At 39.3% G+C, this 18,445-nt stretch overlaps 1 protein-coding gene across 1 annotated transcript in view; it reads left to right on the top strand.

Moving 5' to 3' along the window:
* PDE10A (phosphodiesterase 10A) overlaps nt 1-14,975 on the top strand; it is a gene marked incomplete at its 3' end in the record, with an annotated part of 141,805 nt that extends 126,830 nt beyond the window's left edge. The window contains exons 16-22 of the mRNA XM_081313442.1: nt 422-572; nt 7,228-7,383; nt 10,334-10,506; nt 12,399-12,510; nt 12,933-13,013; nt 13,733-13,821; nt 14,861-14,975. Coding sequence (XP_081169568.1) covers nt 422-572; nt 7,228-7,383; nt 10,334-10,506; nt 12,399-12,510; nt 12,933-13,013; nt 13,733-13,821; nt 14,861-14,975 — 877 coding nt within the window. The remainder of the gene's footprint in view (nt 1-421; nt 573-7,227; nt 7,384-10,333; nt 10,507-12,398; nt 12,511-12,932; nt 13,014-13,732; nt 13,822-14,860) is intronic.
* Between the last annotated feature and the right edge of the window lie 3,470 nt (nt 14,976-18,445).

Raw genomic sequence — 18,445 nt, 5'->3', positions numbered from 1 at the left:
GCTAAAATAGTGGCATTTTAAGAGAAATCTGCCATAATTGTTTTCAGCCAAATGCTTTGAAAATATGAAGAATGCAAGAGAATTTATCTGACAGAAGAATGGAGAACTTACAATGTTTTGCATAATGCGTATCTGCAACATACTGTATGAACATACATCATTGTGCTTTGAGTGGAAATGAGAGAAATGGAGAATTCTGAATTTATGCTTCAATACGCCTCTACTTCTTTCAGTATAACTTCTTGCCTTTTGCTTGCAGTACAGTGGAACCTAATTGGCCCAACCGATGAGAAAATAAATCCATTTTTTTTGTAAAGTTATACTGAAATATATATTTTAAAAAAAGTAAATAGAAGTTTTGAATGAAAGTACTCTTTTTCTTCTGAATGCTTCATCTGATTCTTTTTTTTTTCCTTTCAAGTTTTGATATGGAAAAACTATGTCGTTTCACGATGTCTGTAAAGAAGAACTACCGTCGAGTGCCCTATCACAACTGGAAGCATGCCATCACAGTTGCACATTGCATGTATGTTATTCTTCAGCACAACCACAGGACTTTCACAGAATTAGAAGTAAGTGTAGATTTCCCCCCCCCCAATATCAAATACAAAGCAGAAGTAAAATTGGCAGAAACCACTTTGAAAACAGGACAGCTTTGTTTCAGACCAGATCTGCAGATTTACAGGATCTTGCTGTAGAAAAATTGCCACCACAATTTCCCCAAACACATTTTTTGCTCCAACTATTCTTGGAGTGTAGCTTCCCACCCCCCACTATGCAAATAAACAGAAATATTTCACCCATCAAGGCCCTCTTAGGGCAAGGTTTTTTCATATAGGGCAACCTGCTGCCAAAACTTTTTTGGGGCAGTATGGCTTTTATTTTCTCTTCTGTGACAATTGTCCAAGTCAGAGTTCTGACACTGTATTGACCCCTATGAACCAGGTCTGTTTTACAGAATTAGTCTATTTTGCTTTAGAGTAATATTGTAATATCTCTGAAGCAACCCATTTTAATTGAATATTTGGGCTTTATAGAAATATTGACAAATTGCTGATACAAATGAGACTGAGCAGTGCAGGCGCATTGGTTAGAATGCAGTACTCCGTCCGCAGCCAGGATTTGATTCTGACTGGTTCAAGGTTGGCTCAGCCTTCCATCCTTCTCAGGTTGGTAAAATGAGGACTACTACTACTAATACTACTACTACTAATAATAATAATAGTGAGATAGCTGGTTGATACCTAGAATGCTGGCAGCAACCCGTATCAACCACTAGTGCCAGTCAATTTGAATGTTCAGTTGACTGAGGTTCATGTTTAATGAATAAAAGTTTTATAACAACAACAACAGCAATAATAATAATAATAATAATAATAATAATAATAATAATAATAATAATAATAATAATAATAATGAATGGTTTGAGATAATAAAGAATAACAGCACCAAAATAAGATTAACAGTTGAAACTAATCTTTATTTTTTTACATGAATAACAATTATGAAATTGAGTTTTAAAAATAAATTCAACTCTATGAAAGACTGATGTCGGGTCCTTGATGCTCTCTGTGCTTGGTGGTTTACTTGCAGGCATTTCATTAGCAAACTACTGTAGGTAACATCATCAGTATTAATGAAGTGTGACTATTAAACAAGAGAGACAGGGTGTGATCTTGTTTCCAATGATATTTCAAAACAATATGGAAAATGTCATAACAGTTTTTAAGTATTATCCTTTGGAATTGGAGGAAAATATATGAAGTATAGACCGTCTTAATTTCAGATGTCAGACTTAGATTATTAACTGCACTTCTGTATTCATCCATTGGAAGAATCTTATATTATTTATTTATTTATTTATTTATTTATTTATTTATTTATTTATTTATTTATTTATTTATTTATTTATTTGATTTATATACCGCCCTTTCCTGAAGGACTCAGGGCGGTTTACAGGATGTTTAAAAGAAAATCAATACAAAAGTTAAAACAATTTAAAAAAGATTAAATGAAACCCTGAGAGAAAATAAAAACCCCAGTTAAAATTAAAAATTAAAAATTCTCAGCCTGGGCCAGAGAGCTCGAAGAGCCAGGTCTTCAGGTCCCGGCGGAATGAACAGAGGCCGGGGGCAGTCCTAAGCTCCGTGGGCAGCTGGTTCCAAAGGGCAGGCGTGCCCACTGAGAAGGCCCTACCCCTGGGTGTTACCCGCCGGCAATCTTTAACTGGCGGCACCCTGAGAAGACCCTCCCTGTGGGAGCGCACTGGACGAAGGGAGCTTGATGCTGGCAGCAGGTGTTCCCTCAGATATCCCGGACCCTCGCCATTTAGGGCTTTATAGGTTATCACCAGCACCTTGAATCTCACCCGAAGGGCAACCGGAAGCCAATGCAGCTCGCGGAGTAGAGGTGTTACATGGGAGTATCGGGAGACCCCCATCACGACTCGCGCGGCTGCATTCTGCACCAGCTGAAGCCTCCGGGTGGTCCTCAAGGGCAGCCCCATGTAGAGAGCGTTGCAGTAGTCTAAACGGGAGGTTACGAGCACATGAGTGACTGTGCGTAGGGCTTCTCGGTCCAGGTAGATTGACCGGAGGCACCCTGAGGAGACCCTCTCTGTGGGAGAGTATTGGGCCGAGGGAAGTTGATGCCGGCCGCAGGTGCTCCCCAAGGTATTCCGGACCCATGCCATGTAGGGCTTTGTAGGTCAATACCAGCACCTTGAACCTCACCCAGAAGACAACTGGGAGCCAATGCAGCTCGCGGAGCAGAGGTGTAACATGGGAGTATCGGGAGACTCCCAACACAATTCTCGCGGCTGCATTCTGTACCAGTTGGAGCCTCCGAGTGGTCTTCAAGGGCAGCCCCATGTAGAGAGCGTTGCAGTAGTCTAAACGAGAGGTCACGAGCGCATGAGTGACCGTACGCAGGGCATCCCGGTCTAGATAGGGCCGCAACTGGTGCACCAGGCGAACCTGGGCGAAGGCCCCCCTAGTCACGGCCACTATGTGATCTTCCAAAGTAAGCCGTGAATCTAGGAGGACTCCCAAGTTGCGAGCCCTATCTACGGGGGGTAATAGCTCACCCCCCATAGAAAGAGATGGGATATTCTGAATATCCCAGGATGCCGGTATGCACAGCCACTCTTGTCGGGGTTGAGTTGAAGTCTGTTCCTCCCCATCCAGACCCGAACCGCTTCCAGGCAACGGGACATCACGTCGAGGGCATCACTGGGGTGGTTTGGGGTCGAAATAAAAAGCTGGGTATCATCAGCGTATTGATGATACCCAACTCCAAAACCACGAATGATCTCACCCAGCAGTTTCATATAGATGTTGAACAGGAGAGGCGAGAGGACCGACCCCTGAGGGACTCCACAAGCGAGAGGCCTCGAGGTAGACCTCTGCCCCCCGCCAACACCGACTGCGAACGTCCCAGGAGATAGGAGGAGAACCACTGAAAAACTGTGCCTCCCACTCCCAATCCTCTGAGACGCCGCAGCAGGATACCATGGTCGATGGTATCGAACGCCGCTGAGAGGTCTAATAGGACTAGGACAGAGGAATGTCCCCTGTCCCGGGCCCTCCAGAGATCATTCACCAGAGCGACCAATGCCGTCTCCGTGCTGTGCCCGGGCCTGAAACCTGATTGGTACGGGTCTAGATAATCCGCTTCATCCAGGACCAGAGGGAGCTGATGCGCCACCACACTCTCAACAACCTTCGCAAGGAAGCGAAGGTTGGAGACCGGATGAAAGTTGTTCAATACAGCTGGGTCCAAGAAAGGCTTCTTGAGGAGAGGCCTCACCACCACCTCTTTCAAGACGGCAGGGAAGCTACCCTCACTCAAAGAAGCTGATATAACTGCCTGGAACCAGCTGCGTGTCCTCTCCCGGGCTGCATAAACCAGCCAGGAAGGGCACGGGTCCAATAAACATGTGGTGGAGCTCAGCCTCCCCATAATCCTGTCCACTTCCTCCGGAGTCACAGAATCAAACTCCTCCCAGGTAATATCGACAAGACCGCCCGTGTCCTGATCATCAGACTCTGCCCAGTTGGAGTCCAGACCGGTCCGAATCCGAGCGATTTTGTCCGACAGATGTTGGTTAAACTCCTCAGCACGACCCTGCAAGGGTTCCTCCCTCACCTCCTGATTAAGGAGGGAGCGGGTCACCCTAAACAGGGCAGCCGGGCGGTTATCTGCGGACACAATAAGGGTAGCGAAGTGGTTAGACCTATAAGCTGTCTCCTTTCCCTATTTTGACAAAATGTTAGAAATTTTGCCTATTATTCGGTGTTTTTGGAAATTCCTTTTGTTTTTGCAATATTAGCCCAGTTCCAATTGCAGTCTGCTTTCCCCCACCCACTTTCCCTGGGTTGTAGTAGAGAAAATGGGTTGGCTGACTTTGGAATCCCAGCAGCAAATGAATGAATGAACCTTTATTGTCAAAGTACAACCATGTATACATTGAGATTGGCTGAGCCTGCCTTCATGCCCATATTTCCAGGGATAGGAGTGCTGCATTTTTTTCCCCAGAAAAAAAAAACTTTGCTGGTGAAGGACATGCTTTGTTGGACAGCCACTCTATTTTATTCACCAGAGAGAGACAGACTAAATGGCTTTAATGAAAAGGAATTAATTCAGCTGCCATCAGAAGAAATAATAATTATGAAATGTTATGTTTTATTACTACAATGAATTAGTGCAGTTCTCAGAGTAAAATTGCAGATTATATTACAGTACATCGCTTGTCCCATTAGAAGATGGAGTACAACATCCTATCTCTTGTTTTTTTTAGCAACAGCCAGTTATTAGAGGTGGGAAGTGCCCAGAAGCTGCATACCTCTGTTCATGCAGGTTTTGCCCATTCCCTTTTGGCATAGCAGTGCTAATCATCAAAGTATTCAATGAACTTTAGTTTACGGTTGTTGTTGAACAGGAGAACTGGGTTAAGAAGTTCAGAACAAGCCAGAATATTAAATCAACTTTCCAGTTCGTTGATGACTTTCTGGTTATTGCAGCACATGGAGGGAGGAGCAAATGAATAATGACAAAGAATAAAGAAGCAACATGGAGATCTAACAGAACAAATTTATTATTTAATCAATTTGTACAAATAGTCCTTGGTTAACAATCATTCATTCATTCAGCAACCATTTGAAGTTATAATGGTGTTGAATGAGTGGTACTTATGACTGGTCCTTGAAGTACCAGCCATCCCAGTTTCCTTGCGCTAATATGATCATCATCCAAGTGCTTGGCAACCATCTCACTCTTATGACCATTGCAGCATCCCACAATATCTGATCCCCATTTGCAAGCATTCCTGCAGACGTCCACCAGCAAAGTCAGTGGGGAAGCCTACAGGGAAGATTGCAAGATGCTCCTTCACTCACAGGGCTTTTTTTCTTGAGACCATGGCTACAGACTCTTGAGATCTCACAGGTATCTCATACTCCACAGCATGCATGTCCCAACAGATTGCCAAGCTGCCCAGAGTGGCCACCTGTATATTCTCCTTCACCTGGCAGCAGCCACCTGTGGCTCTGTCTCCCTTGCACTGCAGGAGTCACTTTTGCACCTGCTGGTCTGCTTCTGAGTCTCCTGGGACTTGGAACTTCGTGCTGGTTTCTGTTCTTTTGAAGCCAGGAGGAGTTGTGGGGAGGTTCTCACTTAATGGCCCATGATCCTTACTTAATGATGGCAAACAGGGACTGCCAGGATGGCCATTGCTAAGCTATGCTTTTCTACTGCATTGCTTAGTAATGGAAATTCTAGTCCCAGTTATCATGGTTAAGCCAATGGCTACTTTACAGCTCTATCGTGGGCAGCACACATAGGATGATAACCAAGCTAAAATAAGCCACGCCCACCCCATTGCCAGCAATGGCAAAACAGTCCTGATACGTCGCGAGTTTGACAGGTCTGCTCTAGATCCTTTGTCTAAGGGCAAATCCAGGTGTTTAATGACGTATAAAATGGTAGCAAGGAAATAGTCACATGTTTCTTGCATTATTAAACCAAGATACAAATATAGCTCAGACACCTGGTGAAGGTCTCGATCAGTGATGCAAACCTTTTAGAGACTGAGTGCCCAAACTGCAACCCAAAACCCACTTATGTATTGTCGGGTGCCGAGTGGCCGTGGCCCATTGGGTGGGTGTGGCCAATTGGGTGGGCATGGCCCATTGGGTGGGCGTGGCTGTGGTGGGACTAAAAAGTTCAATCAATCAATCAATTCCAATTTTGTGAGATCCTTTTTTTTTTGCTCACGAAGAAGTTGAAATTGATTGATTGATTGGACCTTTTTTTTTTTGCAAACAGCAGCGGAGGTCTAAAGAGAAAAGGTTTTATAAAACCCAGCTGAAGGCCTAGGACTGGGGCGATGGCATGGGTGCCCACAGAGAGGGTTCTGTGTGCCACCTGTGGCACGTGTGCCATAGGTTCGCCACCATGGGTCTAGATCTTAGTTCTAGAGTACTTGCAAAATAAACAGAAAATTACATAATTAGTCCGTGACGTCTCCCATATAGCTAAACTGGGAATTATTTTGAGGGTTTGTAAGAACTTCCTGAATTGGGAATTATTGTCTTCGTTGTCATCATCATCATCATCATCATCATCATACTCGTTTTATCTCATTGTTCAGCAGTCCCCACAGTTACTTCCGGTGACATGGGTGGCTATATTAATTAATTAATTAAACCATTATTTTTTATATTATCTTGTCTGATGCAACTGATGATCTGTCTGAGTATAATAAACTGCCTCTTATTTTTTAACTGTTTAAAATATATTTTATTAAAAGTTGTTGTCTTAATTTAAAATAAACTACCTCTTATGAACTCAAAATGGGGCTATTATTTTTAGTGGCAGAATGTAACACTTTACACTAATTGGCTGGGAATCACTGATACTTGTTTTGTAGGCTTTTAGTTATCCTGTCTCTAAGTGGCTCACAAGCAAAAAGAAAATATAATTATATGGTACCAAATCAGAACATATAATCTTTTTTTTAAAGAATAAAAATAAAACCTAAACATTCCTTTATCAACACTGATTATTCATTTCTAGTACCGCCAATCATTCCCGGTAGAACAAACTCATTCCTGACTCATGTATTTTATATGTTAATGGGATTACTAAAGTGTCTGGCCTAGTAAAGAGTGACATCTAGTGGTATAAATGTAATTTGAACTTTAACTTCCTGTCTGCTTATTTTTCTAGCGAAAGGGTCTTCTCATTGCTTGCTTATGCCATGACCTGGATCACAGGGGATATAGCAACAGCTATCTTCAGAAATTTGATCATCCATTAGCAGCACTTTATTCCACCTCAACCATGGAACAGCATCATTTTTCACAGACAGTATCTATACTGCAGGTAATTCGTTGCACTCCATTTTTATGGCTAAGATTTAGAAATCTAGAAGTAGCAAATCTAACTGCAGGAGGTTTGTTTAAATTCTCTATGTCAGGAGTCTTCAAACTTGGCTCTTTTATGACTTGTGGACCTCAGCTCCCAGAATTCCTCAGCCAGCGTGCCTGGCTGAGGAATTCTGGCACTTGAAGTCCACAAGGCATAAAGGGGCCAGGTTTGAAGACCTCTGCTCTATGTGGACACTTTTTAATATGGCAAAACTGTTCTGCCTTTAAAATAGTCTATTTATTACACAATTAAGAGCAGGGTATGTTTTTCTAAAAATAAATAAAAGTGCAAAAGTCAAAGTTTGAAACGCAGAGAAAAATGTTTGGTCAAGGGTTAGGATTTATTGAATTGAATATGTGATTTATTAAATTTGTAAAGCAATCTTAGGAAGACTTTAGGTAGAAAAGAAATTTTACCCTTCATTTTCCTACCAAGCTTGTATCAGGCAACTTCCATTCATCCAAATTAAAAATGGTGAGTTCTAATCCTACCTTAGGTAAGATTTCATGCCTTAGGAATGAAAGCCACCTGGATGACTTTGGGCCAATCACTCTCTCTTATCCCAAGCCACCTCACAGGGTTGTTGTTGTGGGGTAAACAGGAGAAGGGAGGTGTATTATGTTTGCTGCCTTGAATTATTTATAAAGTAATATAGGTAGAATAAAAAAAATCTGATAAATATCTTCAGATATGTGAAGGGCTGTCATATTGAAAAGGGGGTAGAATTATTTAGAGTTTGTTTAGAAGACAGGATAAAATGGAAAGGTGTAATGGTAGACAGCATTAGATGGAGAAATAGTCCTAGATAGGAAGAAAAACTACAGTAAAATAAACATTTTATCAGGGTTTAGTTTTTGGTTTCAAATGATCCCAGTAAGAATTGATGACAAAAAATAAATGATTGGCAGAAACAATTAATTATGTGTCACCTAATAAAAAAAATCTAGAATAAAGGTAAGTTCTCAGAAGATTTTATAAAGATCAGGATTGACTGGCAGTAGCAAATTTATTACTGGGCTGTTGAGTAACAGATTTGGTGATACAAACATCTGCTTAGCTTGATCCAGAGTCCCAGAGAGAACATTAGCTGAGTCAGCTACACCAGACTCCAACTGGGATTGACTAGAAGGAGAGTACCTATTACTCCTATCAGAGTTGGGGAATAATAAAGGCTGCTGATCATCAGTCAGCTCCAGGAGTGATCCTGTTGGGAGCATCTAGGAACTGATGGAAAAGAAGAGGGTGACAAATGATAACATCCCCCCACCCCAGTAGAAACTCAGGACAGGAATGTTTCTAGCCAGTGATGACATTTGCCACAGGGGAGGTGGCTCATTACCTTGAGAAGGCCAGTTTGTATGCAAGTCAGGTGCACAGATTCAACCAAATGGTGGTAAATAAGATAACCTTTATTGTCATTTTTTTTTTACTGTGGGCACAACAGCACACATCAAAAATGAAATTTAGTTGCCCGCTCTCAAAGTGAGCACATACAGTACATGACACACACCTAACATACTATACACAACATATGTATAGACCACACCCCTACACATACATAACAAATAAATATTAAACACTGTCCATCGTGAAAATATAATGGAAGGAGGAACCTTGAGAGTTCACAAGGTTAATGTATGGAATGAAACTTTGGCTGAAATGGGAATCCCTTGGTCACCAGATTGAGGGGAAAGAGAAGCTCAAAGTGGCTGGCTAGCTTATTTTAACACCAAATTCCTGATAGCGGCCCAAGACTGATACAAGAAAAAGAAATTATGGAGAAGGAGGGATCAGCTATGTTGTCGCAAAAAGTTAAAACTGAAAAGGGAAATTTAGGTTTCTCACCCTTATTTAAGAAACTCGGTTACTAGCCATGCAGGCGAGGCCATATTCCCTATCTGCACACTTGGCAGGTGTTGAAGATGCTGATTTGGAATCTTCCCCAGAAAATGAAAGATAACAGGCCTTAAAGTCAACTGAGACAGCAAAAACAATTGAGTGGAAAGGATTTTTAAGCTTTTCTTTAGATTTATTGTATTGTTAAATGCAAATGGAAATAAAAATCAGAAGGGGAAGAGGAAAGGAATAAAAGAAAAAGAAAAAAGAGTGACTTCTGTCTCTTTTTGATGCAGTAGAATACAAAATACACTTAGTTGCCACTCAGCCTTTTGCTTTAGACTCCTAGTAGATACCATTTCTAAAGCAACAAGTTACTCTAGTCATCAAAACCTAAGATCAAACGTATTTTTTTTGTTTTTTGGTTCGAACAAAATCAAAACGATTTTCAGGTGGAAACAAGTTCTTCTGATAAGGCTTTCTCTTCAATTAACTTTGCCATCTCTGCCAACTCCATCACTTTTTTCACCTTTTCTTTTATAGTGGGAATTGACCTGTCTTTCCATTTTTGTGCATATAAAAACAAAGTTCAAAATTTTCTTTCAAATTCTTTATTCGACGGCTCTAAAAAGAAAATGTCAGGTTTCAGTTTTATATTTGATTTAATAAACTTCTGAATTAAGACAAAAATCTGCCCTAATATTTCTTTGTTTTGTGACAAGTCTACCAGAGATGATAAAACATACCCAGTGGGAAGTGTTGATTTACCTTTCACTTTCATTTTATTGTGATAATAATGAAAATAAGTAGGAACTGGTTTGGGTGTTGCTTTGGCTTTTTGGCATACACTCAAAGCTTACAGCAGACCCATCACATGTTTTCAAACTTCCAAATCTGTTTACCACTTTAAAATGTCCTGGATCCTTAGAAGTTCAGGAATATAATTGTTTGTTTGAACACATAAAGGTTAATCCAATGTCTTGTTTTAAGAGCTACTATATAGGCCCGATATAGACTTAAAATTAAATTATTCCCAATAAAATCTTTATATGCTTTTCTTTTTTCCTAGCTGGAAGGCCACAATATTTTCTCTAATTTGAACTCCACTGAGTATGAACAGGTCTTGGAAGTTATCCGCAAAGCCATTATTGCTACAGACCTTGCTCTGTACTTTGGAAATCGAAAACAACTGGAAGAGCTACAACAAACAAGATCACTGAATCTTAAAAACCAAGCACATAGGTAAAATACCAGTGAATATTTATGGTTTGAAATCTCAATCATGTTTCCTTGTTTTGAAGGCTGAATATTTAGCTTCCTGTATTTGGCTACAGAACTAGCCTAATATATAAAATGTTCTGAGGAATGTGCACTAAACCCTCAATCAAGAGGTATTTTATTGTTGGTATACGTTCAGCAGTGCACTCAGGAAATTTCTGTCAATTTTCATTTTGGAGTATGGTTGCACGCTGGTTAGAATGCAGTAAAGTAGGCTAACTCCACATTCCACTGCCTGGCATTTGATTGTAATTGGCTCAAGGTTAACTCAGCCTTCCATCCTTATGAGGTCAGTAAACTGAGGACCCAGATTGCTGGGAGCAATATGCTGACTCTGTTGTAAAGCACTGTGAAGTGGTATATAAGTCTAGATGCTACTGTTATCTGTTCATAATCTTAGTGATAAAGAATGTTCTGTTCCAGCCTACGACCGGCCCTGTTTGTGTGTCACGGACAACCCCTTCTTCCTTTAAACAATCAATAAGCTGGAAAAACCCAACCCAAATTTATTTACAGTTCAAACAAAAAGGCAACAGAATATTTCCTTGAATAAATGATTCAAAATATCATACAAGAGTTAACAAACAAGAATCAAACAGATTAGCAAGAACAGACCAGGATTCTCTTTGAATGTCTCCAAACGGTTGTCTTCAGCAACCAGCCCCGCCCACACCTTCCTCTTTTATTATCAGTCCCAAGGCGTGGCTTCTCACTGCCTTCTCCTCTTTTCACTGAGTTGCCTCATTGATTTTCTCTGCTCTGCTCTGCTGGATTGCCTTCTGCTTCTAGCGTCTCTGAACAGATTCAGCTGTGACTCCTCTGAGTCTGACACCTGTTCCTCACACAGCTGAGCCTCATGAGGAACACAATTGGAGGGGCCAGGCTGAGAGTCCTGTAGTGCATCAGAGCCTCCCTTTGACACTGAAGGCTCTCCAGACCCCTCCTCCTCCTCCTCCTCAGATTCCTCGGACTCAGCTGCTGGGAGCACAGGCTGACACTGAATCACAATAAAGAATCTAAACTTCTTTCTGACAAAGCCATTAATTTAATCACTGGTCTTTCCAATCTCAAGTAGTTCCAACTTTTATGTTTGGAGGGTCTTAACATAACTTTTTTGGTTTTGCTCACATTGCATCTGTACTGTGGAAAATAAAACCTGATTAGATGGAGTTGGATGTGAGCGTGAAGCAGAGAGAAAACCTGCCTATCCAAGACCTGGCTACCTTAGTTATTGCTGAAATTCAATAACACTCTGGACTAAAGCATTTTCAAGTTATCTGAAAGTCTGAGGCTTACTCATAGGAAAAAGAAGTTGACAAGGGAAAATTGTTGGCTGTGCTGCAATGTATGTTAGATTTAAAGTTGAATTTTATATAAAATTGAATCTCAGAAGCATTCTGGAATTGGATCTGTTCACCTTTTATATTGCACCATTTTATTTTGAAATGCTTCAGTTGATAGCCAAACAGGTTGAGTGTATTTATTTGTTGAGGTATGTATAGAGCTGATTTAGGACAATACATTTAATAATAAAAAACAGGGATGGCAATAGTAAGTATAAATTACACTGTGTTTGTTGAGACTTCCTTTTTCTAGACTCTGATTGCTCTGGAATACTTTATTTAATGCTATTTATTAATCTTGTTGTGAAAAGATATCTGTTAGGTTCTTGAATGGTTTTAATAGTATTAAGTATCCTTAGCACTGAGTATGCTATTGTTTATTTTTTTTTGTGTGTTTTTATTTGAACTGATCTGTTTTACCTTTGAATCAAACATATTTCAATATCAGTTATTACTAGGATATATTTGAAAAGGCAAATAATAGTTTCAGCTACACAAGTTATTATATTCTAGGGATCGCGTGATTGGCTTGATGATGACAGCTTGTGACTTGTGTTCTGTAACAAAATTATGGCATATTACCAGACTGACAGCCAATGATATATACGCAGAGTTTTGGGCTGAGGTATGTGCATTTCATGATGGATTCATTTTCATATCTATCAGCAGACCTTTGAACAGAAAATTAAGATTTGGAAATGATTGATTGAACTATTGGAACTATTGATGTTATTTGTTTATTCATTTATTTGTAATATAAAGGTCACCTGGCTCCAAGCACCTCTGGGCAGCTTGCACTTTAAAAGCTGAAACAATTAAAAACTAATAATAATAATAATAATAATAATAATAATAATAATAATAATAATAATAATAATAATAACACTTTATAGACACCAAGAGTGTCTACATAAGAATTTTACATTTGTCTTCAGAATTCTACCTTTTTTCTCCATTATATATTTAGTGTCCTTAATTTTTATTATTGAGAGCTAAATAATTAACAAATAAATGAAGAATATTCTCAAGCACTTATTTTTCTTTCAGGGTGATGATATGAAGAAGTTAGGTATTCAACCTATACCTATGATGGACAGAGATAAAAAAGATGAGGTTCCTCAGGGTCAGGTAAGTCTAAAATAGCTTTTGAATAGATTTTAATTTGAACATAATATACAAAGCCATTATTTGTCTGAAATGGTATAGGGCAAGGGTAGGCAACCTTGGCTCTTTTATGACTCGTGGACTTCAACTCCCCAAATTCCTGAGCTAGCATGGCTCAGGAATTCTGGGAGTTGAAGTCCACGAGTCATAAAAGGGCCAAGGTTGCTTACCCCTGGTATAGGGTTTCCTGCCTGAGCAAGGGGTTGGACTAGAAGACCTCTAACATAATAAGCAATGACTAAACATCCATTGTATGTATTAATTTTTATGCCACCTATCTTCCCAATAAGGTGACTTTTTAAACATTAATGTGCTGATTTGATGATACTATTAAACAATTAAAGGATCCAAATTACTTATCCTTAAAATAATGAAAGTAAAAGGAAAGCCTATATTTATTAATTATGAACAACTCCTATGCATAATCTGGTATTCTTATATGATCCCTTGTAAAATCATTATTGATTTGGCAGTGAATAATATTCATTCCACTAATCCAGAGCTATGAAAGAAGAAAATTGATAGTTTATTAGCTTCTTTCCATTTTGTAACAGAAAGGAAAAGGAGATTTAACATATATTTGTAAAATATAGTGAGAATATATGATAGTCTGTTAGCAAACAAACTGTTGCAAATTTTGAGTTGAATAATATTTGAGTAATAGTGTTTTTATTTTTTCCAAGATTGGGTTCTATAATGCTGTAGCATTACCCTGCTATGGTACACTTGCACAAATCCTCCCTCCCACAACACCACTACTTCGAGCATGCAGGTAAATATGAATTTGACTTGAATGGTCAATTGAAAACCCTTAAATAATCTTACTTCTACATAAGGAGGGAGTACTAAATGATTATTTCAACTTAAAGACTCTTCAGAACTGTAAAAAATGGAGAAGAGGGAGGTACTGTATATCAGGTGCAACAGACTAATAGAGTTGGAAGGGCTATTTGCTATTTGCCTCATAATTTCTTTAATTTTATCAATAGAAGAGAATCTATGTAGCTCAGTGTTGAACTATGGAATATGTGGTGCTCTCTGAGCCTGGATGTTTGCTCGTTCATGTTTCTGGGTACTGAACACATTATCTAGTCTAGAGAACCAATTTAGAACTAAGAATAAATTTCCTGACAGCTCAAATAATCAATCAATCAATCAATCAATCAATCAATCAATCAATCAATCAATCATTCAATATACCTCCAGAAGTTGTAGGTTTTTAAGAGGAGATTGGACAACCATTTGTCTGAAATGGCATAGCGTTTCCTGCTTGATCAGGGAATTGAACTAGAAGAACTTCTAGGTCCCTTCCAACTCTGTTATTCTGTAACAAAATGTCTGCAAGCAAACAATCAATCATCAATAATCACTTTGTTTCGGCTAGCATCTGTCCCTCTGGAATCCTGATTGGTCTTCTTGTTGTTTTAAATTTCTAAATAAAAAATGGTAGTGAAGGCATTAATCCACCTTCACAGTTCTGTTTAGAGGCCATAGACAAGATGAAAGGGAAATGCAATTCAAAGAAATGTAAATGTATCCAACATTACTAGATTAGTATTCACAAAGCAGTGCTGATGACATTTTGTGGCAGTGGTAATGAGAAGAAAGGCACACTTTTTCAACTTGATACTAAACATTCAGTTGCCATTCTCCCCAAACTGAAAGCCCAGATATGAGAGCTTAACTGTCACATCTGCCTCTTTGAAGGAGGAGCTGATATCAGATGAGATCATGACATTCCCGTTTATAAATATTTCTTGTATACCTCAATAAAATATCTGACAAGTGAGCAATTTTTCCTTTCTCTCCAGGGAAAATCTCAAACAATGGGAAAAGGTAATACGAGGGGAAGAAGCTTATGGATGGATACCTACGCAGTCCAGTAGTTCTGACGCAGACTCTTTCCCTGTGAAGATTGTTGACTGATCCACATTTAAGGCTTTTTATTCCACAATGTTTAGCCTTTTAAAAGGATAAACCCTGCAAATACAAACTGGGAAGGCTGAGTGCAAATTTATTTTCCTCGGTGATACAATGTGAATACAAGTTTCAACTATCCAAGCAAAAGTCAGCTTGTAAATATAAAGGACTGGCTTTTTAATAGGCTATTTTGCTGAGGCCTTAATTTCAAGATGATTTGAACTGGGAAGGCTAATCTAGGCTTGGTTTTAAATTGTGTATCTGTGGTAATGAGTTTTCACTGGTACTTTTACTTACTAGTACACAATACTGTGATTGGCTTAAATATCAGGGTTCACCTGGGGAAGTCTAGACTACAATACGACATTTCCACACTGATATGGTAAATGTTTTGATCTTTGAACTCCAGAAGAAAATCTCTGGGGCAGAAACTATCACTGAGTTTACAGTACTTGAATTTATCTTGCTGCAAATGGGAGGTTTAACTTCCTGATTCTAGTCTCCAAACGTTATTTGATTATCATCATGAAACAACTACTTTATTGCACCCATTAGACATTGGGAAAAATATATCAGTGTTTCTTTAGTGATTTTATAATTTAGGGAAAATGTCCATTTCTACCTGGAAACAGAATATTTACCTCTGGTTGTATCACATTAGGTACCTGAAGACCCATATTTTCAACCCTACTAACAGTAATGGATTGAATTTCAAATGTGGTGGTGGAAATCTGTCAGGAAAAGCTAGTCATTGTTTAAACAAATATTAAAGATGGGTGCCTCTAAATTCCAGCTAGTTTACAAAAATAGGACCTTACAGACATAGGCATAATCTCCAGAAATCATAACACTACTTACATGTTTTTAGCTTTTGTGTTGCTCATTAGTGCCTGGTGGGCTTTGTTCTACTTTTCCCTTTGAATCTCCATTTACCCCGAAACCTTTCAAACTAATTGTCTAGTCTTGTAACCTGTTGCCTGTGGAAGAAGAAAGCTGATATGTTGAACCATTGCCCTTACATACTGTGAATGAAGTCTGTATTGATTTGGGCCCCACTTCTGCACATAATTTCATTATGTGATATATTTCCATATATGTTAGGCTGTACACACTTTGAAAATGTGAAGTAGAGAGAAAGAAATTGAAAGAAGTGTTATAAACCTTACATGAGCACAGTACCTCTGATACTTATGAGAAGTTTCAGCCTGTTTTGAGAGCTTGAAACAAGTTGTGGCTGTTTTAATAGTTGCATTAAGTTCAAGAAATTGGCTTCTAAATGGGGCAATGTCTTTTTTGTCCCAGACTCACACAAAACCCTGAAAAAAGTGAAGTTATTTTGATGGATAGCAGAGATGAGCTGTGCTCCTATGAGGCCAAAAAGCTTCTTCCAAATTAGTTTTGAAGCATGTCTATACCTCCTAATGTCTATACCTCTTTGCAGAACTATATTTGTAAATATGTTAACTTTACTCTAGTTTTAGACAATGTATCAATAAGCCATGAGGTTTAATCCTAGCATCACTGACCTCAGTGTGAACACTTCTATTGACTTGAATGGAAATCTCTCTCTCTCTCTCTCTCTTTCTCCCTCTTCCTTCCTCCCTCTCTCTGCCTCTCTTTGTTTCTCTCTATCTCAGTAGGAGAGAGTCTTCCTGCTGAAATAGGCTTCGCTTTGTTCATATACTTGATATAGCATTTAAATGGGTCTATCATATAGGCCTTCTCAGCAAAATCTTACGTACAATACATACACATCACCACTGTATGCCCCATTCCAACATTATGCTCAAAGGCAGACATGTGCTGGATGCATGAGTTTTCATGCACCATGTGACAGTGGTCCAAACATAATTATCAAAAGCTGAAAGAGTCAAATGAAGCAAGTATTGGAAAACAAACAGTTGATTTTATAAATGGAGATACGGATCCTAAAATGGGTTCCGGACAAATAACTCTTTGTTCCTTTTCTGCTTTTCGTGCATAAGATTACCACGGCTACCTCTTTGGAATATAATTGTATTTTTAGCTGATTAATTATGAATGATATTATACAAGTTTTACTGTGCCAGTTCAATGTCATTTTAATTAATTATTTTATTGCAGAGGATCCAAAGAATCTGAGCACATACAATAGAGATGGGGAAACCTACACCCTTCTAGATCTTGTTGAACAATTGCTCCCAACACCCTGGCTAAGGTTGATCGTGATGATGAACTATGAGATTAAGAGATTAGTAGCATGAGAGGGCGGGACGCAGTGGCTCAGTGGGTTAGGACGCTGAGCTTGTCGATCAGAAGGTCGGCAGTTTGGCGGGTCGAATCCCAAGTGCCGCGTAACAGAGTGAGCGCCTGTTACACGTCCCAGCTTCTGCCAAACTAGCAGCTCGAAAGCACGTAAAAATGCAAGTAGAAAAATAGGGACCACTACGGTGGAAAGGTAACAGCGTTCTGTGTGCCTTCGGCGTCTAGTCATGCCAGCCACATGACCACAGAGACATCCTCAGACAAGCGCTGGCTCTTTGGCTTTGAAACGGAGATGAGCACCGGCCCCTAGAGTTGGAAACGACTAGCACGCATGTGTGGGGGAACCTTTACCTTTTAGCATGAGGGGGGGAAATGGTTATTTCCACTCTTGGAATATTGTTATTTATAAATGTGCACAATCTGGTTAGACGTATAATTGCACAAAAACGCTAGGGCTTTTAGCATATGTCTAATTTGTGGATTTTAGTTTTGTGCCCTAACAGGTATTTTGAAAGGTGTAGGTTATTGGGGGTGGGGGTGGGGGAGGGGAAAAGCTTTCTCTTGCCTAAACTTCATGGTATTCAGCTTGTTCACTTTCATCATTGTGCAGCTATTAGTGTGTGGCACAACCAAGGAAGTATTAATGAAAGCATACACCAAATATTAATGTATTTGGTTCATCTGAATAACCATGTGTATGAATACATAATGCACATACACAATATGTGTGTTTGATAACACAACATAATAACTAACTAGTAGAGTATTGGAAAAGCACTAAGGAAAAGTTTTAAAATAGCTGACTTGAGGATCTTGGTTTGTCATTTGACCGATTGATCTGGTTGATTCAGCCTATTGCTCTCTACATATCCTATAGGTTATGTAGTATGTATAGTCTCTATTCCCAGTCATTGCACACGTGACTATGTTGTAACTATCATGAAAAAAGGCTGGCCAGATACCAGATTGCCATCAAGCAATCAGCAGAGGTCCTTTACAAATATTTGTTTTTCAGAATGTGAACTAAATTTAATTTGAAATATTGATTCTCTTCAGCACCTGTTATCCCCCTTTGGATATTTAACCATCAATGCTGTGATCCCAGGATCAGTTCCTAAGGTTATTGGATTTTAGCTTCAATTATTTTTAATATTTGTTCATTGCTCCAGCCCACAGTCTGCTTCATCAGAATTGAAATTTGAAAGTATATCAAAGATATAATACTGCCAGGA

The sequence above is a fragment of the Vipera berus genome (assembly GCF_964194415.1).
Source record: "Vipera berus genome assembly, chromosome: 1".
Lineage (NCBI taxonomy): Eukaryota > Metazoa > Chordata > Lepidosauria > Squamata > Viperidae > Vipera > Vipera berus.
Note: the sequence above shows the minus strand (reverse complement) of the source record. Positions and strands in the feature narration are given on the sequence as shown.